Source organism: Vigna angularis, chromosome 8 (genome assembly GCF_016808095.1).
Source record: "Vigna angularis cultivar LongXiaoDou No.4 chromosome 8, ASM1680809v1, whole genome shotgun sequence".
Classification (NCBI taxonomy): Eukaryota; Viridiplantae; Streptophyta; class Magnoliopsida; order Fabales; family Fabaceae; genus Vigna; species Vigna angularis.
In genome coordinates this window covers 5,168,050-5,193,793 of record NC_068977.1, presented here as the reverse complement: position 1 = coordinate 5,193,793, position 25,744 = coordinate 5,168,050, and the positions used below count along the sequence as shown (strand labels likewise).

The 25,744-nt window shown below is 33.9% G+C and overlaps 1 protein-coding gene across 11 annotated transcripts; it reads left to right on the top strand.

The window, feature by feature from the left end:
* The first annotated feature begins 12,787 nt into the window (after window positions 1-12,787).
* LOC108345709 (reticulon-like protein B16) lies at window positions 12,788-25,632 on the top strand. 11 transcript variants are annotated; one of them, XM_052866921.1, is made up of 9 exons: window positions 12,788-13,066; window positions 13,394-13,441; window positions 13,543-13,615; window positions 22,647-22,689; window positions 22,891-22,974; window positions 23,595-23,775; window positions 23,864-24,005; window positions 24,405-24,474; window positions 25,196-25,632. In XM_052866921.1, exons 2-9 carry the CDS (start codon window positions 13,425-13,427, stop codon window positions 25,360-25,362), a joined length of 777 nt encoding a protein of 258 aa, XP_052722881.1. In that variant the 5' UTR covers window positions 12,788-13,066; window positions 13,394-13,424; the 3' UTR covers window positions 25,363-25,632. The 11 variants fall into 11 exon arrangements, with proteins under 11 accessions (XP_052722881.1, XP_052722878.1, XP_052722877.1 ...); XM_052866918.1 differs by lacking the exons at window positions 13,394-13,441; window positions 25,196-25,632 and adding exons at window positions 15,490-15,562; window positions 15,699-15,740 and having other exon boundaries at window positions 24,405-24,759; XM_052866919.1 differs by lacking the exons at window positions 12,788-13,066; window positions 25,196-25,632 and adding exons at window positions 15,490-15,562; window positions 15,699-15,740 and having other exon boundaries at window positions 24,405-24,759.
* The last annotated feature ends 112 nt before the right edge of the window (window positions 25,633-25,744 follow it).

Genomic DNA, 25,744 nt, shown 5'->3' with positions numbered 1-25,744 from the left:
TTGGATGGTGCTGGAGGTGAGTGTGTGACGGACTAGAGCAATGAGGCGTGGCGAGCAAAATGTCTGTTATGTGGTAAGGGAGAAAAATGGTTTCTGTTAAGTTCAACGGGGTGGATGATGTTTGGTGAGGGTCAAGAAGAGAGTCTCGTTCCTCCTTAGGCCGTGGTTGTAGTCTATGTGATGGTTATGAGAAAGGATAGGGAAAGCCCAAAATTTACGTTGATGATGGATGAATGGAAAACAAAGGTACAAAAACAAACAAAGTAACATCCTAATATAATCACATGTTTAATCCAAAAAAAAAAACCCAACAGAAAAACCCAACCAAGCATCATCAAACCAAATGCAAGCCAATAACAATACTATGATCCAAGACTGTAAGCATTTACGCTGGTGAGCAGTGAAGCTTGAAGGATGAGGACTTACCTTCTCAGTAGTTCCTTGTACCTCTCCTCCTCTGATCAAATTTCTCTTCTCTGATCCCACAAAATCCTCCCCAAAAATCTTTGGAATTATCATATTCTAACCACCTGGTCTCCCCCTTTCTCCTTCCAAAAAATCTTAGAAAATATTCCCTTAACCACCTGGTCTCCCTCCTTCAGACACGTCCCACATATCCCCTTTTCCACGTTTTTTATTTTTTTTATTTTTTATTTCAATTTTATTTCATTTTTTTTTACATTATTTTTAATTTTATTTTTCAATTTTTCAATTATTTTGATTAATTAACTCTATTAAAACAAAATGAATATAAGAAATAAAAGAGAAATTGAATTAAAAGCAAAGACCTAAATACATTAAAATAGAATAAAACAAAAGGTAAAATAAAATAAAAGGAAAATAATAATAAAAAAAAAACCAATAAAAACACGTTTTTTACAACCCGGACAAAATTGAGTGTTGACACACCTCATATACTGTTCATTATCAATAACTTTCCAACTTAATATCATTTTCATACTCCATTTTAGTTTCATAAAAAGACGAGCGTTCAGCCCCCTTCATAATGAGGACGAACGTTAACATGATACAGAGAGGTTCTCGTTTCTGAACGGAAGGAAACGAACGTCTTTCCAAGGACGGACGTTATGACCACTTGAATCAGTTAAATGAACTGATTCTAGAACGACTCAAATGATAATTAGAATAATTTAAGCTCAATAACCATAGATCAAAACCAAATGAATAAAGACACCGCAAGGCGTCTAAATACTGACACCGAGTACGATTTAGTAAAAAGAGTAACCATCAGTCAATGACCGAACGCGGTAATAGATATTTATTAAATATTTGGACGAACGCTATTCGCACACGTTTGGTAATCAAGTGTATGGACGAGCGTTCAGTATAAGACCGAGCGCCACTCATAACGAACGCTTTGGGTCGAGACCCATCGCTGATGCGAAATATTAATAAAAATAGAAATTTATAAGATAACAATATGGAAGAGAAGTATTTAAAAATGGCTAAGTATAGAAATTTATATTTTTCAAGCTTCTCAATTTCTCACATAACACTCAGAGCACCTACGTTTGGCCGAACGCTCAAACGTAAGACGAATATAAGAGGGCGTTCGTCCTAATTACGTATTCTTCCCAAATGAAAGAATTCTGTTTTTCAAGGGAATTACAAAAATACCGAACGGTCAAGGACCATTCAATAACGAACGTATATAATCATATTAAGAAGTTCAAATTCACATTTTCCACTAATTTAAACCTTGAATCTTTCCAAATACCAGATCATACTTTATACTTTACATCGAATATAAATTTCCAGACTTTATGTCATCACATTAAGAATTTATACTTCAAATACATACTCATTTTCACGTTCATACACTTCAGGCATATCAAACATCATGCTTCATATATATATATATATATATATATATATATATATATATATACTGGATACATACATACACTCATTCAGTAACATGAAATCAATTTCAACATACATACAACATCATACGAATTAAATTAATAAGCTTCCCTTACCTGGATCAGTAGTGAACGTCCTAAACTCAAGATTTTGGGTTCGCCCGCTAGTAGTTTTCTACCCTCAAAGGATCACTTAATTCTTCCAACCAGATCTAACCATAAAACCAAGAAATACTAAGAACTTAACCCTTCAAGCAACCAAAATATGACTTCGCAGGAAACAGAAGAACGAACGTCTAAAGGGAGAGACTTACCAGTTTCAGAATTCAGATGTAATCGGTTCAAATTAAAGCTCACAGCGTTGGGAGTACTTCTATGGTTTCTGAAATGGAATCGGAGAAAGGTAGAATGAGTTACAGTAGAGAGAAGGGAGAAGGTTTCTAGAGAGAAGATGGAGAAGAAGGAAGATCAGAAATTTGGTGAAGATGAAGAAGCATGCAGAAGAGTGGGAAGAGAGTTTTTCAGAAAATCATATTCCCTTCCCTCGTAGGACGAGCGTCCATTCTCCTACTGCCACTTGTATTCCACTAACGATTTCGAATGTTCCAACACTGACACTTGGCAGTTGCATGCAGAGTGGGTGTGAGTGTGTTTTAATGGCACTGATCGTGCGGCGTGCGTGCATTTAATAGTGATCAGAGTGTGGGGTTGGGTACGTTTCTTAAGAAGAATCTGAACAGGGTTTTTGGGGATTAAAACATGATTTGACAGGTGGAGGCTGGTTTAATTTTTCGAGGCTTTACATCTATGATAAAAAAATTATTATCATAAGAAAAGAAACGTATTACTAATTATTATTATTTCAAATTTTAAATTATTATTATTATTATTAAAATAATTATTAATATTATACACTAAGGTGATTGTTAAGTTAGATTTTTCAATTCGTAAAACCTAGAAGTATAGTAGAAAATTTTGTTATTTTAAAATATTTAATAATTAGTAAGAAAGAAGATTTATCTTTGTAATCCCAATATACATAAATCATTATTGATTTTATGCTCATTAATATAATTTATTTCATTATTTTATTCTTTAGATTTTCTAATTTTAATTTTATTCAATTAACTATTTATAATAAAAAATGCATGTGATAAAAATTATTTATTTTCTATATGTTTCCATAAATTATTATTATTATTATAGATATTAAACATTAAATATTATTAGCGTATTTTTGTTATTGTACACTAATTTTTAAAAATGTGATTATTTGAAGATAGATTTCTCAATTACTAAAGCCTACAATTATAGTAGAAAATTATATCCTATTTTAAAACATTTAAAAGAAATTAGTATTATAATAGAGACATGTTTTCCTCTTGAAATGAAAAAATAAAAGATTTATTTGGACAATCAAATATAAAATTGATTTCTAAGAGATTAATTTGGTAAATAAAAATATTTTAGTATTTTTAAAATATAAATAATGTTCGAAATACATGTTACAAACCATTTTTTTAGAGAATAATTGTTTGAATTATTTTTGTGACATATCTTAGGTGGTTTTAATTATTTACAAAAACAATTAGAGTATTTTTGTCATCAAAAGGATATTTTTGAAACCTTTATGAAGCCCATGAAGGAATGTGTGGGGGTGTAGAAAGTAATCTAGGAATTGATCGATATTTTGGTGGTATTTTGGACTTATGTTTCTGATGTTGGACCTATACCAGCTTATAAATTTCAAAATTCCAACTTTACTCTTTAGTTAAAAAATTTATTTTTAGTTTTAAATGGTTTAATTTAGAGACATGCATTTAGAATACATTTTTTGTATTCTATATCTTAGATTTCAAATCCAAAATAAAAAATATATTATGAATTGTTTAATTCACAATACAAAATTTTTATTCTGATTATAAATCTTTTATTTTAAATTATACAATTCAAAATATAAAAAATGTATTTTAAATTACTTTTTTATTTTATATTAGATAATCTAAAATAAAAAATTAGAATATAAAATAAAAAATATATTTGTGTGCCATAAATATACATTAGATAAAAATGAGGATCTTTTATTTATGATATTAAATCTAAAACAGACTATCTTTAATCTAAAAGAAATTATTTTGATGAGATTGAGTCGTCAAAATGAAAAAAAAAATTAGAGAAGTGCATGTAGTCACTTTCTAACAATATTAATGATATTTAACTAAAAGAACAATGATCTCTATTTAAAAAACAATATATAAAGACTTCATTCAGTTAAGAAGAAATATAAAGATAACGTTAGCTCATATATTTAAATATAGAAACTAAATTAGTAACTAAGCATTTTATTAGATTAATAAGTGGTCATTCAATTTAAAAAAAAATCATATAGATCTTATTTAACAAAAATTAAAATTTAATTAAGTAAAAAAAATTAATAAAAAGAGTAAAAGAAATTAAAGATTCATTAACAAATCAAAATATTTCTAACATTAAATCCGAACTACTACCATGAATAGTACGTTTAGTATAGTTATAAATTTAGTTTTAATTTTTTAAAATGTAATAAAGCTTTAAATTTTTAATATATGCAACTTTTAAATTATTGTTTAGGTTATGCATATATAAAAATATAGTAAGTATATATAGTATTGTTAAATAGTTTTATTGTATTCAACTTAAAAAGGTTAACAAATAGGTTTAATTGCTTGCATTGTCCACAGTTTGACTGCAACGTGTCAAGTTAGTCCATCTTTTTAAAAAAGTTTCAATTACGTCCAAACTTGGTTTAAAAGTGTCCATTTTGTCCAAACGTATGTAAAATTTGCTTCAATCAAGTCCCTTCCGTTAAATCCACATAAACGGACGTTAATTTTTTTCTCTCTCTCCGTTTATGTGGATTTAACGGAAGGGACTTGATTGAAGCAAATTTTACATACGTTTGGACAAAATTGACACTTTTAAACCAAGTTTGGACGTAATTGAAACTTTTTTAAAAAGATGGATTAACTTGACACGTTGCAGCCAAACTGTAGACAATGCAAGCAATTAAACCTAACAAATAATACTGATTTTACCCGTTATTATTGTTAAATCAATTTATGCACTGAAACTCCTATGAATTGTTCTAAATTTATCAACCGTTATCTCTATTTTAGATAAGAATATGAAATTTATTAGCAGGAGTGTGTAATTATGCATTCTATTTTGTAGTTAGAAAAGGAGAATTAGTTTTGACATTCTAAAGTTTTAATAGTTATTATAATTGATCTATCAAGAACAATGGATTTTTATAGTATTGTGAGAATTAACAAGAGAGAAATTTAACGTCAAAAATATATACTACATCAAAAGATTTGTTTTTTTTTTCTAAATGTATGATTACTTATATAATATTTCAAACGGAATTGTTTGTGTTATCAAAAGGTTTCAAAATTTAATTACCTAAAATTTATAAGATAATTTGAATTAAGTTTAATCTAATAAAATATAAATTAATTGAATTTTAAATTTACGAGACTATAATGTTTTATGGATGTCAATTGAGGTAATATTTCAAAAATTTCTTTCGATTCTCACATATCTATTATTTTATGTGAATATGATACCAATAGAATTAAGATAAATTTTTGTATAAAACTTAACTTAATCTTTTTTTTATTACAAGACAATTTTCAATTTTTAGTGTTTAAAGTGTTTTTTAATTCTTTAGGAAATGTTTTAGACGTTGGATGTAGAAGTATTTTGAGCTTTATCTCTAGTCGATTACAATTATATTATAATATGTGTATATAGATACAAAATTTGTCATTTAAAGGGGATTCTCTACAATTCTCTCCTTTTTTTTTCCATCATCACTCACACAGACACAACTCTTTTTTACCTCTTTTGGGAGAAAACAAAAAGAAAACTTACAGAAGGAGGCAAGAAAAAAACAGGAGAAAAGTTACATTTTATGTACGAAACAAAAGAGTAATATCAATGGAGAAAAAGATAATTGAAAAGTTTGGAAGGTATGTCATTACCATTTTATTCTTTTTTATTAATGCATTTTTAATTTTGATTATTATATGTAACACCCCAAAAACTTTTTTTCCCTTTTTTAAAATTCAAAACTTAAAATATTACAATAATACAATCACGGTAACACCCTGAACCTCAAGCTCAAATCTATACAAAAGTTTTAAGCTCAGACTTAACAGTAAAGATAACATTGAATCCTTCTAATACAGTGTCTTCCATCTCTTCCTGCACTTGCACCAGATCACGTGACATCCCTTCATCTGCTCCCGTATAACAAAAACGTTATACGATCATCGCAAAAATATGATTTTCCGATACATGCACAAATAAGTAAGGGTGAGCTAACATGCAATATAACATTTATAAAAATATGCATAATTGTTTTGATATAAACATCATATAATATTTAGGTTAGACATCCCCATACACCAACATACCAAAATTTCTACTAGACACTCATACGAAAGATACAATGATGAGCTACTGGACAAAGCTATTCCCCAAACATTCTAATCGGATACTATTTGGACGGACGCTATCTGCCGAACCCTATCTAATGAATACTATTAGGCTGAATCCCATTTGAACGAACGCTAGGCGATCATGTACAATTGAGCCGAACACTAAACTCAGGAAGCCATAATGACCGAACACTCTCATAATGAACACTGAGATCAAACACTAGGCCGAACGCTAGAAACCGAACGCCAGATCGAATACTGATTGCACAAACGTTAAGATTGATCACTTAGGCTCGACACTAGACACCAAACGCTATTAGACCGGATACCATTAGGTCGCACACCAAGAGACTGAATGCTTAGTAAGATCAAACACTTAGACTTCACGCTGAGACAGCGCACTCTACTAGAACAATTACTATTATTTCGAACACTATTCGAACGATCGCTCAAAGATCAAATCTCGCGCACCACAGATTAAGTACCATTCGGACGAACGCTTAATTGATCACTTTACTGGATTTAACACTATCTAAGGGTAACCTCATCGAGACCGGATGTTCCCTACGTACGACCACTAACCGTTAACAATCCTTGTCTGAGACAAGTGTCATCCAAACCGAGCACTACCTATGAATGATCATTGCCTGAATAATGCATCATCACGACTAATCACTATTTATTAATCGATCGCTACCTCAATGAATATCAAGGCCGGTCACTCCCCATAAATGATTGCAACCTCAGAGCAACATCACCAATAAAGATCATTCTCTAAGAACCATCGCTACGAGACAGAACACTAGAATAAAGAACGCTTGAGTCTGGGTTAAACGCCTAGAGTACTCTGCTGAACACCTCAGTACTGACCGAACGTAATCAAACTAAACCACAGGGTACCAAATTAAGATCAGACGCTAGCTACCTCAGAACAACTAACATCAAGATCAACTGTTACATATTAACGCTTGCTACCTGAAAATAAATAATACCAAGACCGAACGTCACTAATAATAACGCACGCTACTACCTATAGACCCAACAAGTTTTACTTCCCATCTCTCTCGAAGAATTATTCCAAAACCAGCTTTATCTGCACTACCATCTCTCCCGTACCAGTACGATAATCACGGTTGGAAACCACAGTCACAACATGCAATATGAATAACCAGAAGTATCACATCATAAACCCATTACATATACTATAACAATTTCCACGATAAATCGACCCACATGACGATGCAGACTAGTCTTTCATAAACTAATGTCGTTTACTTGTAATTCGTCGTCATAACCTGCTCTCAATAACAGGCGACCCGAGCCGTCTTCCATCGCGACTTCAGACCTATCTCCCCGACTCCTCAAGGACTAACGAGTAAAAACATCGATACTACGCGTAACGATGCACTATACTCAACACAAGCCGAAGTCATTGGGCGAGACATTCACCTCCTCGCGCAGAAGAAGGTGACACTCGAATCTCAGTCTCACGCGTGAGACTAGCAAAAATGCTCAAAAGACAAACAAAGTTACAAGTAAATAACATAGTGTATGTACCACCTCCAACAGAATAAACGTGCTCAATCACGAATTCATACATATTCTCAAAAACATGTATAAATAAACCAATATTGGATCAAGGAAATAACCAACAATTCTCAATAATTGCTTCAAAATACTCCCACGGATTCATACATTATTGTCGAACGCTATTTTCAACTCTGATGCTGTCTGAACGAACGTTCTCGGATCAATCATCATCAAAGGCCGAACGCTGCCGATGAACACCAAACCTTATTAACCGAGCTCCAAGGACGAACGCTCGAGATCAAGTCTAGTCGTACGTTACCTCTGACGAGTACTTCCTGAGGATTAACATCATCGAGAACGAACGCTCACATTCACAATTAAACCAAGGTCGAACGTCCAAGATCCAAACCTAAGAGTACCAACTCAAAGCCGAACGCTCAAGATTGTTACCCAAGAATTCCAAGTTAAGAACGAACGCGTATACTCACTAATATCTCACTACCGAACACTTAAATCAAACACTATTAATCGGAACACGATTAGGACGAACGTTTTGATACTTAGTCGAACCCCTAGGTCACTTTGCCGAACGGCATTAAAAGAAGCCTGACCGAACGACATAAATCAGCAACTAACCGAACGATGCTTAAATCAAAACTTAACCGAACGCTCAATAGTCACTAATACCCCAAGGTCGATCGCTCAAGATTCAAAACTTAAGAATAAGCAACTTAAAAACCGAACGCTCACTTATACCCAAGAACCGAACGCTCACTTATACCCAAGAACCGAACGCTCACTTATACCCAAAAACCGAACGCTCACTTATACCCACAAACCGAACATTCACTTATACCCAAAACCGAACGCTCACTTATACCCAAAAACCGAACGCTCACTTATACCCAAAAACCGAACGCTCACTTATACCCAAAAACCGAACGCTCACTTATACCCAAAAATCGAACGCTCACTTATACCCAAAAACCGAACGCTCACTTATACCCAAAACCGAACACTCACTTATACCCAAAAACCGAACGCTCACTTATACCCAAAACCGAACGCTCACTTATACCCAAAAACCGAACGCTCACTTATACCCAAAACCGAATGCTCACTTATACCCAAAAACCGAACGCTCACAATCATTTAGACGAACGTCTAGAATCCTGGCCGAGCGATTAAGTCGAACAGTGTTAAATTCACACTTAACCGGACACTATCAATTTAGGTTTCAACCGAACGGTATTAAAATAAGCCCTGACCGAACGCTAATATCACTATTGCAAACCAAGGACGAACGCTAATGCTCGCTAGCTTTAAATGACCGAACGTTCCAAAACTGGCTGACCTGGGTCGAGTACTATACGGACGAACGTTCTAAGTTGGCTGATTCGTGCGGACGCTCAGAACAATTACCGAACGTTCAGAAATTGGCCGACCACTATTTGGTCGAGCACTGTTGGAACGAACGTCCAATTTTGACTCACCAAAATTGGACGTACGCGCGTTCTGCAGGATTCTGCAGAAAACGCACCAGATTCCAGAGAAAACCCAGAAGCCCCATTTTCATCCCCTTCTTCCCAAATTTGCATCAAATACAGATTATTTCAACAATTAATGAAATAAATCAAACTCCCCTTACCTCTTGAAGACTTCCTTTGTAAAATTTGTGATCCATCTCCTCCCAGACATGCAGCTCCAGATCTCCTAGCAAATTCAGCAACTCTCCACTTTCTCTCCAGATCTTGCTGCAAGAACTCCACTCTCACCAGATTCCCAACCCAGATCCTCCTCTCAGTCCTTCTAAAGTTGGTATAGCTTACCTTGGGTGCTCTTTGGACGGTTGAAAATGGAAGGAAGGAAGGGTTCCCTTCTTCTGGAAGCTCTCCCTCATGCAAAAAATGAGACTCTCTCCTTTTGCAAAGCTTCCCGTAATAATGCACCTCCAATAATTGCATTCTAATAATGCAAGAGGTGGGTGACCACCATGTCCCCACCATGCCCCCACCACTTCAAAAATACAGGTTCTTACATTATACGTCCTCTTCAAAATTGTATGTGTTTTGTTTTAATATTGTATAAATGATCGACTACAAACTCAATTTGGCTTCTTAGACCATTCTTTTCAGTTTTCTCATAGTGTTCATCAATAAATTATGGTGGCGACTCTTGTTAAAGTGTTTTCTTTCCTTGTAAAAGACTTTTTTGGTTAGTCGTCTTATTGTGACTTTGGTTTACAATTTGCATCAAATTTTATCTCATTCAAATCTAGCTTATACTAAAGATATCAGTGTTAGTCCATAAAAAAAATCAAAATACAAATTAATGAAATATGAATGAATCATCAATCACGAATGTTACAACAAGAGTAAAAGTAAAGTTTTGTATATAGTTTTTGTATCGTCTTATTACACTAAAAATGTGTATCTATCGTTAAGAAGTGAATTTTAAGACTAACTCAACTCCACAAAATCGACTTGTAAGGTGAGGTTTGCACCCATTATATACTATAAATATGTCTTATCTCTAGTCAATGTGAAACTTCCAACACACCTCCTCACGCCGAAGTATATACATCTCGAACGTGAGAATAGACATTAATGGGTGGTCCGATAATGACCCCATAGCGGGTGGAAAAATATGTCAACACAAATCTTGCTAGGATAGACTCTAATCTGGTTCGGATACCTATTTCACTGAGCTCAAGGTATGGATCACCAACAACATAGAACGAAACGTACTATCATTGCGATTTCCAAAGAACCACATCTTTTATCCATCTTAAACCAGGAGGATTACAAGCATATTCGACAACTTCTTTTTTTTTGGATATCAGCAAAAAAAGTATTAGGTGTTTTATTAGGATTTAGCTTAGAAATACTAAGACAATCCGACACACGAGAACTTAACTCATTAGTTGTACCTCTAAAATCAACCAATTTCTTACAAGATCGAGTCCTATCATCAAAACTTAATCAGTTTCCACTAGAAATTGCATAAGGGACTTCTGTAACTCGATGAAAATTTGGAATCACTTGGAAGCAATTAAGAATGATCAAATTTTTTTCTTGGAATATATTTTTCAATGAAGTTAGGATCAATATCATTCAATAAAGAAATAACGTGTCCTTATATTCACATAATTTTCTTCTTGTTGAGCATCATAAGGAATAAAATCCCAATAATCAACTGGTAGGCTTCATCCCAAAATTTTCTTTGAAGCTTTATCATTCACTTCAACAATAATTGTTATTCTTCTATAGAGATCATTGGACGAAAATTTAAACTTCATCGATGGTTCACGACCCATCTCATTTTGAGAACAATATTTGCATTTGATATGGTCCTTGATTCCAAAGATTAATTGACCACCCTTATATTTATGACAAATATATTTACAAACAGGGCAAATCTTTTTCAAGATTTGTGCAATCTCTGACATAAAATACAGATGAAGTATGGGACAAGGAAATTTGATTACTCCAAAATGACCTTCATAAAACTTTTTGTCTTTAGAACCACAAGTGGCATACTCTTTATCGCTTTTATGACACTAGATGACGCTTTGTTTTCGTAGAAAAACTCATCATCCATGGAACGTAAAGAGAAGGGCCGTAAGTGATTTTTCGCTGGGCGACGAACAGCGTCCGTCGTTGGGCAAGCGTCCTAGCTCGCTGGGCGAGCGTCAACTGTTGAGTCACGAGCCTTCGTTCTCTAGGCGAGCGTTCACCGCTCGCTGGACGAGCATCCTCGCTGGTCGACGAGCGTCCTCTGGCTGGGCGAGCGTCCACTTGCTGGTCACGGGCGTTCACTCGCTGGACGAGCGTCCACTGCGAGCTGAACGAGCGTCCTCTTGCTGGGCGACGAGCGTCCACTCGCTGGGCGACGAGCGTCCTCTCGCTGGACGAGCGTCCGGTCGCTGGGCGAACGTCCGTTCTCGCTGGCTTGGTTATTTCATCCTTCTGACATGCAAATGACGCGCTCCCAGTCTTTGATAGTATCCAATCCTTATTCTACTTTGAAATAAATAAACAAAAGCATCAAAACACACTTAAACAATCAAAACTATATTTACATCAACAATTATATACTTTTCATGAGAATTAACACTAAAACTCACTCAAAAGCACGACAATTTAAGCAACAAATATAAGCAAAGTTCACACCTATCATGAGGGACAGATTGACTCTGTCAGAAAAAAAATGACATGACACTTTACTGTCAGTGAGCTCAGTTTTTTTTAACGCCGTTAGTTTTTGAGGACGAAAAATTATGATTTCCTGAAGGAGGATGACTAAAATGTACCTTACTTTGAAAGATGAACTAAAAACAAATTCGCTTAATAGATTAGAGACTAAAAACATATTTAAGTCAAAAAAAATACTATATGCCTATTACTACATATGTTTTGTATTTTAATTAAATCTCCAAGCACATTAATATTAATTTAAAAAAGAGATTGAAGATTCGAATTTTAAGTTTTAAATTAATTTTTAAATCTCCGAATTATTTGATAATTTTAATTAGGACTCTAAATTAAGTAAGGTAGAAGTGAGTCGTTAATCTTATAATTCTTTAATTGAGTGGTGATGATTTTTAAAATTGCCATATATTTTATTTTTACTATTTCACGGAAAACCAATTTCAAAATCATTTTTAACAGACTCCAAAAACTTAAAAAGATCTAATATAAAAGAATTTTGATATGGAGAAATACTTAAAATTTTCAATTGATTTTGGGATCTGCATATTAATTTAACCCATTCCGAAAGATAATTAATTAGAAGGGTCTCCTAATAAATCATTCAAATAATTTTTTTCCAATAATTAAATAATCACAATTACCATGGTATTTGAATAAGTTTTTTGTACCAGAAAAACCACAAAACAACTATTTGCATTTTCTCTTTCGGAATTGAAACCCCCAGTTTCAATCTTCATCATTTTTTAGAACCAACGATTCGAAATTTCCCAAACCCCCAGCTTCGTGCACTAACACAGAGTCGTTCCCAAATCGCCATCCTAAATCCCACTTCCAAATTTGTTCCCAAATTTGTTTGTTCTTCAAATACCTGAGGATTCCGAGTCCCCAAATCGCGTTTGCAAAACGTGACTCCAAAAAGTTGGGGACTTGAACACTGTTCAACGTTGTTCGCTGCTGCGAGGTGCCTATCTTTCCCTTTCTCGTAACACACGTCGAATATCTTTTATCGTGTAGGGTTCCAGGCATCCAAGTTTAAAGCTTTCTACATGATGCCGTATTACTTAACGGAACTTGAGATTGTTAATTTTTTTTATAATTTTGTTAACTGTCTGAGATGAATACCATTAAAAAAAGGAATAAAAAATGGATTTTGTTTGAACTTGAAAGTAAGTGGGTGGGGGTGATTTGGTGTGTCCCAAAGTTGTATTATCTTGCCTTACCCTTTTTAAGTTGAACAAATTATATGACAAATTGAGTACATGTAAGGAATTGGGTTGGTGTAAACCAGGTAAACTGTGTTTCACAAGTTAATTTTGGAGATGTCTTCTTCAATGCTGTAAGTGGTCAATTTTCTTGATAATGCAGATATTTTTTTGCTAAATTTAATTCTATCCTCCCGCAAACATATATACTTAAGTTTTCAGTGTACTTGAGCAGGCCATTTAGCTTTGGTGGCAAGTTGACTCAAACGGGCAACGCAAGGAAATCTCCACTAATTGACCATTACCAGGTAATGAAACATGCCAACCATAAACTATTTACATTTCTGAATCTCATTTTTTGTTGGGTTTATCATATAAGATTACTTGTTGAATGACTTGATTGTTGATGTTTGTTCTCTGCATGATTAGAACTCTTACTTGGAATGAGAATGCATTGAAAGACGTGAGAATTATTTATCTAATACTCTAGTCATGATCATATGTGCGAAATCTTCATAAATGTATTTTTCATTCCATAGTATTCCAATTTAAAAACTACTGAATAACCTGTTATATCCTCTCGTTCTATTACTAAATCAACATTTTAAAATCCTTAAATTTAGCCTCTAAGCATTCGAACTCTGATTCAGTTATAGTCTCATTCACTGTAATTAATACTGATTCAGTCCAAAATTCCAGTAATATGCACCGAATCCTCTACTGGTATGTTACTGATTTGGTAACACTAATAAATTTTTTAATAATTGAGCTTAAACTAAATGGGTTAAACCTTTTAGGTTAGAAAACAATTCCAACCCATAAAGGACACCCTGGAGTTGTCACCCTCACCTTCCATGAAGAGACTCGTAGAGAGGCCAGCGTTATGGCTGCCACAGCGTTATGGCTGCCACTGCTAGGTACACCGATGCTGTGAGAGTTGCCACTGATAGAGGTGCCAAGCAGCCGTGAGGTCTGTCCGTGTATTATCCCTTACACTGGGAGGGATTGCATCGGGAGGCTGCTAGAGAAGCACAATCGCGAGCTGTGTCCGCTTCTTCCTCGCTGTTGGGAGGAACTGCATCGCAAGAAGCATTCCACACGAGTTGCAATTTAGAATGGCGATCCAACACGATCTTTGTAGATAGTGAGTTTTAAGTGAAGTGAGATTGGAGTGGGAGAAGAAGAACATCCCTTGACACAGGTAATTTGTTAAAGGAAAATAAGAACATCCATAGTCTATAGACAATGCCTCCAAATGCAATTTGTTCTGAAGTTTCACGTATCCGTTCATCAGTCTGCAGCTTTAACTAACCCATTTAGCTTCTGATTTGGTGCCAACACATAAGGCTTGATCACAAAAATGCTACCCTGTACAGAAGAAAGAATATGTTTTTACATATACAACAAAATATTCACAGGAAGGTAGAGATATGTGTGGGTACTGGGTGGTCTGCTGGTTTTGTCACGAGCATTGTTAAACCAATAAGGTTCACTGTGGATTGTGATGATGTTTAAAGTCTTTTTTATTTTTGGAATTGTGAATAGCATTTTTGTGTAACGCTGTTGTAAATTCTTACTGTCTTGCTATTTATCTTTGTGCCATGAAAATGTTATTAATGATTATGAGCAGGCTCCAATCACAGTCTATATTTTTACTGGATGGATCTTGTAACATGGCTATTAAAGTGAGATTCAAATGGTGAATCGTTTTTTATATATTTTGAATTGAGAGTCGAATCTTGTTTTGAAAAGGAAGATATATGACTTGTCTAATTTAAATGATAAAATAAACAAAATTTTTAAACAATCATTTGAATAGGAAGATGTATAACTTAATTTATTGTTTTGACTACAACATTATTGTACAAGGTGATGTTGAATTTTCATTTGTTTTAGGTTGCTATTAAAGTTGAAATATTTAATCTTTGTTTTCTTGCTGGAAGTTTGATATTCTGCTGGGTGGCTTCAGTGGTATGGGGATTCCTTTGTTTCACTTTCTCGTAATATTCTCCTTTTCCTTAAATGAATTGTATTGTATGGTAAGTTATATTGATTGATTATAAATTCTAACATGTTGACATACATTACAATATTACTTACGTACACATTCAAGCTGATTGACCTGTCCAATCTCTAGTATAAGGACAAAAACTTTAGCCATTTTCTATTTGTCTTGTGGCAGGGTATTCTCTCTACAATTTCCAATCCTTCAATGTTGAGGATTATATGTGTGCAGCATGCATCTTGACATGATGGTTATTTCTTTACTTTTCATTTTAGTTCTTTCTGTCGGATCAGAGTGATTGTCTACAATGCCAGCTTTTTCTTTTCCTTCCAACCTTAACCACCTGGTCCTAATATCATTCTCCATGCTCAATTTTGAAATTCCAGGTCCTAAAATATCAATTAGACTGCTCAATCTTCGAATTCCAGGTTCTAAAACACTAGTTAGACTGCTCAATCTTGAATTCAAGGTCCTAAAATACCATTTAGACTGCACAATCTAGAAATTCCAGTCTGCTCAATTTTAGACTATGAAGCACATGAATATAATATTTTTAACATTAAAAATATATAAACATAACTTAAGATAATTTATAAATTTATGATATTAAAAAATAAAATGTACACAACAAAATATAATCATAAATTAATTTAACAATATAATAACCTTGGATTTAAAGAATGAACAAGACAATGAAAATATGTGCTACTACTCTTAGTTCAATGATCAATTAATGTTGAGTTTACTACCTCATAAAAGGATGAGCGTTCAATTCTGTATTTGAAACTTACTCATGAAAGGAAGAAATGTTTCTAAAGGTATTTTATTGATGTGGATGTAAGGAGACGAGTACAAAGTTTGCAAACTTTTCAAATGAAAAAAAAAGCTTTTGTCAGTCTGGGTTCTTTAAGGGATAGGGGTAAAAGGGATGAAAAGTTATGGGGGATTCTTCATGGAGCTCTGCAGTACGAACACTTCAAAAGATAGTGCTTAAGTTACTTGGACAACCATGTTCTTCTTGTTGTGAAAGAAATTGGAGTACCTATTTTGTTTTTCATTCTTTGAAAAGAAATAAGAGGACATCCCAAAGGACAAAGGATCTAGTATTTGTCTATAGCAATCTTCGTCTTCTTTGAAGAAACTTTTCAAAATACAATGAAGAGGAAACTAACTTATGAGATATTGCAAGAAATGACTTTTCATTTGATGACAATAAGACTCTTGAGATTGCCAACTTATCTCGACAAACTAGACTAATAAGTTATATTTTTCAATGAGATGACCAAATGTGATTGTCAATTAATAGTTTACAATTTGTTAGACTTTTGTAATGGTTTCTCTTGATTTTTTGGATTGTGAAGTATGATCAGTATATTTTAGTAGTCTTATAGTCATACAAATATGTATACTTCCATGTCTTCCTATCCTGTATTTTTGAATTTAGCCGTATGTGTTTGTGCTTCGTAGTTTGTAATAAAGTATCCTAGGGGTTTCTTTCTCCTTAAGTTTCTGTTGTAAGCAATTGTTCCTTACAATTATATGAACCTGAATAGACAATGAGATCCAAGTTAAGATCTCTTAAAACTTTTCTCTTTAAGTTGGTATCATCAAAGACTATCCTAGTGAGGTTTGTTGGGCCTATTGTGCCATCCACTATTTGAGCACCCACAAATATCTAATTCCATGTTTGAGATGTCAAGTCTTTGACGATAGGGAATATTTTGGAGATCCCTCATTGACTAAAGATATGATCAAGTTATAGTATATAAGTAGGTGCAAATCTTATTTTATAAACCGATTTTGTAAGGTTGAGTTTTGTAATAAGGAAGAACAAAAAAGCTTTCCCAAAGAGAGAAGTTTAATGGGATGGGCACCCACATAAGCTATACCTGCACAAGTTTGGCATAGAGTTGAGAATTTTCCAAAAGTCACACAATAAATCATTAAAATATTTTTAAAGGATGAACACTAATTTAAATAATTGAAAAAAATACTGTTACTATCGTATTTGAACCCACAATGTTCTTTGTATCAGAAAAACATAACAAAAAAGTTATTCGATAAGCATAGTAGAAGTGAGGCTCCAAGTGTCTAACCATTTTCTTGTTCATAAGAATTGAACTGAGTTGAATTCCCCAATTTCAATATTTTCCTCGTCAGTTTTAGGGTCTCACTCTTCTATTCCTTTTCTCATCAATTTGATTCAAGCTTATCTTTTTCAATTCTCTGCTCTGTGTTCTTGGAGTGGCGTAGGATTTGAATTGGTTTTCCTTGGATATCTGTGGTATAAACTGTGCAGCCTGGTTTGAAATTTCTTTTTTTGATGTTTAACATTTGTTGCTATTTTTGGAGTGATTTTTTCTAATTGGAAATGGTTTAGATTTAGGTTTTCCTTTGATCATTTCTAGCTTGGATAATTCTTTTGGTTGGTTACTGTTTAATTACTGGGAGGGTTGTGGCTATGATCTCGATAATTTTTGTCTTTGTTTTAATGTAATTTTCCGTGTTGCTCTATCCATTGTGTCAAACTTGTGCTAGTGTCTTTTTTAAGTGAATGGGTATTGTGACTCCGCTAACTTGTTGGATTATGATTTGGCTGAGATTCCTAAATTCTAAAGAATGATTTTGATTCTCTCATATCATATATGTCTAATATGTTAATTGTCTCCTTGTCCGGGGGTATCTGCTTGGTAGGACTTCAGTTTTGGAGATATATGGTGATATATGCTGAAACAGATGGAGAATGAGGTGCTACATGAAAAGGGCAAAGATGAATTTGAGTCACAAGTTCAAAGAACTTGTTAACATTTTGAAACTCTCTGCTACTTCAAAGAGTCTGAGGTTGGGCAAAACAATCCATGCCCAATTGCTTGTTTGTAACCAAACTTCAAAAGACAGTAGCATCACTCTAATAAATTCACTGATCAATCTATACTCTAAATGTGGTCAATTGGAGTATGCCAGAAAGCTGTTTGACAGAATGCCACAGAGAAACGTGATTTCTTGGAGTGTTTTAATGGTGGGGTATTTGCACAAAGGGGATGTTTTGGGAGTACTTGGGCTATTCAGGAACATGGTTTCATTGGACAGTGCATGCCCCAATGAGTATATTTTTACCATTGTTCTTTCTTGTTGTGCAGACAGTGGGAGAGTCCAAGAGGGGAAGCAATGTCATGGGTATTTGTTTAAGTCCGGTTTGTTGTTGCATCAATATGTGAAGAATGCACTTGTTCACGTGTACTCTAGGTGCTTTCATGTGGTTTCAGCCTTGCAGATTTTGGGAACAGTGCCTGGGAATGATGTGTTTTCTTATAATTCTATCTTGAGTGCACTTGTGGAATCAGGGTGTAGAGAAGAAGTTGAAAAGGTTCTGAACATGATGGTGGATGAATGTGTGTCTTGGGATGGTGTTACTCATGTAAATATGTTGTGCCTTTGTTCTCGTTTTAAAGATTTGCAATTGGGTATGCAGATTCATGCACAGTTGATGAAGACTGGATTGGTATTTGATGTCTTTGTTATTAGCACACTGATAGACATGTATGGGAAATGTTGTAAAGTTCTAAATGCGAGAAAGCATTTTGATGACGTGCAAGATCGGAATGTGGTTGCATGGACTGCCATGCTGACTGCATATTTACAAAATGGATATTTTGAGGAAACTTTGAATCTATTTCCAAGAATGGAGCTAGAGGGTACACATCCAAATGAGTTCACTTTTGCAGTTCTTCTAAATGCTTCTGCAAATTTGGTTGCACTAACGTATGGTGATGCATTACATGGTCGTATAATGAAATTAGGGTTTAAGAATCATCTCATTGTTGGAAATGCTTTAGTAAATATGTATTCCAAGAGTGGCAATATTGATTCTTCATATAGTGTGTTCTCAAACATGATATATAAAGATGTGATTACATGGAATGCTATGATATGTGGTTATTCCCATCATGGACTTGGTAAACAAGCTTTACTAGTGTTTCAAGACATGATGTCTGCTGGAGAATGTCCAAACTATGTAACCTTCATTGGGGTACTTTCTGCTTGTGCTCATTTGGCTCTTGTGCAAGAAGGGTTCTACTATTTTGATCAACTAATGAAGGAACTTAATATCGAGCCTGGATTGGAACATTACACATGTATGGTTTCTCTTTTGTGTAGGGATGGTCAACTTGATGAGGCTGAAAATTTTATGAAGGCAAAAACAGAAGTCAAGTGGGATGTAGTTGCTTGGCGTACTTTGCTTAACGCATGCCATGTTCATCGAAACTATAATTTAGGGAAGTTAATTGCAGAAACTGTGATACTGATGGACCCTCATGATGTAGGAACATATACATTACTATCAAACATGTATGCCAAGGCAAGGAAATGGGATGGAGTAGTGAAGATTAGAAAATTGATGAAGGAAAGGAATATTAAGAAGGAACCCGGTGCGAGTTGGTTAGGTATAAGAAATGATACTCATGTCTTTGTTTCAGAAGGAAGCAATCATCCAGAATCTACTCAAATCTATGAGAAAATTCAAGAGTTGTTAGCAATGATTAAGCCACTAGGGTATGTGCCTGATGTTGGTGCTGTGCTGCATGATGTGGAAGAGGAACAAAAGGAAGGTTATCTTAGCTATCACAGTGAGAAGCTAGCATTAGCATATGGCCTCATGAAAATACCTCCACCAGGGCCAATCCGAATAATAAAAAACCTTAGGATGTGTGATGATTGTCACATTGCTGTAAAATTGATTTCAAAGGTCACAAATAGGTTGATAGTTGTAAGAGATGCTAACCGTTTTCATCATTTTAGAGATGGATTATGCACATGCAATGATCACTGGTAGCAATGTGAGGAAATTTTAATTCATGTTTGTTTGAAATCAACATGGTGTTTTGTGGAGCATAAAAAAAAGAACTTTGGATCACATATGCATGCATTATTAAGGATATCATTTTAGTCCGAGCATGTCAAACAACATGGACATGTATTTCCAACAAAATAGTCACTATGGTGTTTTGAAGGTATCTGTATACCTTGGCCAATACAAATTTGATGGCATATTGGCATATCTAAAAGAACTTGGTAGGTCTGAATGTTGGACCAAAATTGGAAAAGCTTGACCAATACCAAGTACTTCTCACATGAATTTCTTGATTTGATTTTACTTCATAAGATGAAGTTTTTAATTTCTTCCAAAAAAGAGAAAATACTTCTTAAATTCAGATTCCAGGTCAGTTTGTTTGTGCTTATTTGTTTTAAAGTTTTTTTTGCTAAAAAAATAAATTGATGCTTTCTTCTAATATGTTTTTCTAATCTGTTTATTTTAAAAATAAGTAGTTTTCAACTATTTTTAATGAGTGAATCTTATCTACTTAAATATGTGATTTTTAAAAAAAGATCTTATTTCAAAAACACTTATTTTAAATTTAAACAAACTGGCACATGATGAAGTCAGTATGTTTAAGTGTGCTCATCTACTAATTATTGTTTTCCTTCAAATTTTATTGTCAAAATATGTTTTTTTCTTCGGCTGAGCAAAAAATAGAGTAAATACTCAATTGTTTCCAAGATGAGTGGTCTGACATCTACTGATTAAAATTTCCACGTAAATGAATCATTGAGAAATTTATCTGCTTAGATGTAAGTCCTTTATCTGTATTTGATATTTGATATGCAGACATAGACTTTTCTTTGTATTTGATACAAAAGGACTTACTGCAAGCAAATGAATTTTTCAAGGACCCATTTTCTTGAAATTTTTTATACTGGAACATTCCAGTCAGTGCACAAATTTTTCTTTGTATTTGATTCAAAAGGACTTATATGTGTCAGGCTTTTTGTCTTGCATGTCCAATTGGAACCTTCTTGATCAATGCATAGAGTTTATTATCCAAGTGCTTTTGGATGTGACCCCCATAAAAGAGAGTTTGTCAAAAAGTTATTATGATGCCAAAAGATTAGTATCAAAGCTAGGATTGGAAGCTAAAGAGTTGATTGCTGTGGAGATGGTTATATGTTTTTTTTTTTGTCAATGACTTTTGGAAAACAAGAGGGAAAGTTAGTTAAATCAAATTTGTCACACGCCAAGGTATCATGATTGCCACACTGGAACAAGTAACAAAAGACAAGTTCCAGTTTGGGCAATTTTCTATTTGCTTATAGTCCTAAGGTTGCAAAGAATGTCTGCATTGTTTCAAACTGCAGGACAAACCATGAAAAGAGAAGAACCTCATGAGTGTTATGCCATCCATATGATGGCACAACTTGGAAGCACTTTGATCTAGTACATCTAGATTTTTCCATGAATGTAAGACTTGGTTTATGCTTTGATGGGTTTAATTTATATATCAAGGCATCATTTTCACTATTTTTGTTGGCTTGTAATTTTTACCATATTCAATCATCCACATGAATGTGGATGTCAAAAGGTAGTTGTTTTTGTGTTGCCTTATACCAAGCCCATCTAATTCAAAGGCCAATATTGATGCTCATTTAGAGCCTTTTTATTAACTATCTAAAGAAGTCATGGGATGAAGTTTTGACATATGATGTTTCAAGGAAGCAAATTTTTTAGGATGAAAGCAACTTTGATGTGGATTATTAATGAGTTTGCTGCTTGTTTTGTTGTCTGTTCGGGTCATGGTAGGTTTGCCTTTGTGCATTGCATAAGAACTCCTTCACATTACATTATGGCAGGCAAAGTTGTTGGTTTGACTTACTAGGTTCTTACATTACGTTTATCCATTTCAGAAGAACAAAATGCCCTTCATAAAGGGAGAAACCTAACCTAACCACTTGCACTGCTTTGGCATAGATTTGAGAATTTTCCACAAAGTCACAACTTTGGTGTATTAATTTAACCAATTATTAATGATAATTAATTGCTTTTAAAAAAAATGAAACATAATTAATTAGAAGGGTCTCCTACTAATTCATCCGAATAATTTTTCAAATATGAACAATAATTTAGTATTAGAAACATACTATTAGTGTAGTATTTGAACCCACAATGTTCTTTGTACCAAAAAAACAAAAAAATTATTTGCAATGCAAATCCTAAGCATATGGGACTCCACGTTTCTAAGCATTTTCTCAGTCCAATGAATTGAATACCTTGATCTATTCCCATTCTCATTGCAATCTAGTCTAAATTTGATTCAAGCTTCTATCTTTCAATTCTCTGCATTGCGTTCTTGGCATGACATAATTTCAGCTGGTTTTCCTTTGATCTTTGTGGTAGAAATAATGTAACCGGTTTGAAAGTTGGGTTTTTCTAATATTTAAGATTTGTTGTTGCTATTTTATTGTGATTTTTGCTAATTGGTAATGGATTTATGATTTAGGTTTTCAATTGTCATATGGTTTCTAGCTTGGATAATTCTCATGGTTAGTTACTGTATTACTTTCTGGCTGTCAATATGATCTTGGTAACTTAAACTTGTGCTAGTTTTTTTCCTCGAGTGCATGGGTATTGTTGTGATTTAGTTGACTTGTTGGATTATGATTTAGTGGGGATGACTGAATTCTGAAGATTGATTTTGATGCTTTCATATCGTATATCTGTCTAATATGTTTGTTTATTTCCAGATCTGGGGTATCTGCTTTGTAGGACTTCAGTTTCAGAGTTCTGTGTAATGTCTGAATCAGAAGCTCAGCTTCCTACTGCCTTTGGTATGTTGTAATTTTCTGGTTTCTGATTCATGTACACGGATTGTCTGTTTTATGATGTTTTTATTCAAGTGGAGATTTTGATAATTGGACACAACGTACACATGAGCTTCCCCTTTATTGATGTCTACTGAATCCAAGCTTTATTGCTAATTGTGGTCGCCTATTGTCATCATCCTTGATATTGTGGTTTGGTGTGACTGATGTGTCCACAATTATGATTGTGAAGACTCCAAAAAGCTTGATATTGTAGTCCAAAAACCTTGAACTGTTTTTTCTTAAAACCTTGGTAGAACCTTCAGGAGCCTTCCTTATGCATGGGTACTTTGATTCATATTTAATTTTTCTTTTCTGCTGTGAGCATATTCTGTTCTTCTTTTGTGTTGGTGAACTTGGTAAAATATTAATTGTTCAGAGCAATTGAGAATTGTTCTGAGTTGACATTTTGATTTCTTTTCCATATACTCAAACTAGTTAATGATACCTTTTAATAAATTGAACTCTGTCTTTACAAATAAAGATAAAATGCTGAAGGGCATAATTTTGACTGCTGCAGTTTTTTGTTATGGGTTCAATATGGTTCTACTAGTTCTGATGTTTGCTTTCCTTTGTCTGTATTGTAGTTGCTGATGTTCTACTGTGGAAGAGGTGGCACATTTCCTTGGGTGTCATTGTTGTTGCTACAGTTGCCTGGATCGTGTTTGAGTGGACCAATTTACCATTTTTAACAATATGTTCAGATGTCTTACTGATTTTGATCGTACTGTTGTTTCTGCATGCTAACTATGCTGCCCTCAGAAATAAGTATGACTGCCATCCCTTTAATGCCTTTTTTTTTTTATCGTTTTCAACATTAGAACAATGTCATCTGTATCCTTTTCTTCTCACGCAGACAACCACCAACATTACCTGAACTAGTTGTGTCAGAGGAGATGGTTAATAATGTGGCAGCTTCATTTCGGGTCAAAATCAACAATGTTCTTCTTATAGCCCATGACATCACTATTGGCAAGGATTTTAGAATTTTTTTCAAGGTTAGTGTGTTTCATGTTGCAGCCTTTTAGTATTGTAGCTTGGGGAAGTGTGACCTAAATAATTAGTATTTCTTTTCGTTGTAAAGAATTATAGGTTTTGTATGCTATTGTCTAGAAGGATTACACTTAATTTGGCAATGGCTTATCAAATGCTTTCAATAGTCACTCCCTTCATTGAACTTGCTCTGTTTAAGTAATTCCTTCAAATGTATCATTTGTTTTTCAATACTATCTTTGGGCATTTCTGTTATGTAAGCATTTTTCTCAAGTTTTTCTTTTCTGCAGCAATGTGCTTTATGCACCTAGAATTATAAATGAGATGATGGTAATCATCAATATTTTTTATGACTTGGTGGAAAATTAACTGACATAATTTAGTGTCTATTGTCTACTTGACAGGTGGTTATTTGTCTGTGGCTCTTGTCTGTCATCGGCAGCGTCTTCTCCTTCTTTACCCTCGCATATATTGGTATGCTTTCAATTTCTGATGTTCCTAACAGACCATCCTTTTTCATTGATGTATATAGTAAACACCGTAATATATCATTTTTGGATTTTTATCTTTTGTTTGGTTTTTGGTGGGTTGTGTTGAAGGTCATTTGCATCCAACTCCATTCAATGTACATTGTTTCCATTTACCCCATTGGATGTTTGCACAAACATACATTATTAGGTGCTTTTGAACCTTTTTACCTGCATATCACTGTACACATACATTGGATGTTGTATATTGAAGAGCCATTTTAACAGCCAATTGTCTTGAACATCTCACATCTGTTTTTAGATGTAGTATGTTGGCAAGCTCTACCTATGATACATCCTGAAAATATATCTGGGTGTAATTTGTTAACACTCCTTTGACAGAAACAAGTGGTGTATATTAGCTCATGTTTATAGGATTTGCTAATGTATACTTACATTTTAAGAGTACATTCACAAATTATAACTACAGTAGATCTTAAAATACAAATTACAATGTTGTCCTTCTAAAAGATAGAAGTTTGTTAGTGTGTACTCACTCACTTTTTAGAATTGAGTGTGCTAGCAACCTATAATCTCAGTAGATCTTAATATACACCCATATATACTTATTTAGGAAAACAAGTGGGTCTATGATAGAAAATCCCTATATGACATACATGACACTTTGTTAATTTTTTTTTTATATTCTTCCTCTTTAATGGTGACAGGAACCCTTCTTATGATTACCATCCCTGCATTGTACCGCAAATATGGTGGTTATGTAGATAAATGTTGTGGAGTAATAAACCGCCAACTTTCAAGACATTATAGAATAGTAGATGAGAATGTTTTCAACAGACTTCCACGAAATATACCAAAGGAAAAAGAGTCTTGATTTCCAAGGTCTTCCAACCCATTTCATGTTCATTCTCTGAAAGAAACTATTCCATTTTGTTGTTGGTTATGTTGTTTAGAATCTTACAAACTTAGTTGTCTGTTCATGCCAACAACTAATGGCAGTTTTCATTTTTCTGTCTTCTGATAGAGAAAGGTTGGAAGCTTTTGTGTACATAGTTGGAGGATTTTGAACTAAAATGTGGTGATCTTTTTGTGAAAACCTTTGTTGAAAGTTTTATAGGAGTTGCACATTGTCATTATTTTCTAATGTGATGCTTCTTACATTTTAATGCCTCATACATTTTGTTTTTTTAACTGGGTTTATAAAGTGTTAGTCACATCGCTTAATGATTTCATTAACATCATGTAATGTGTAAGCA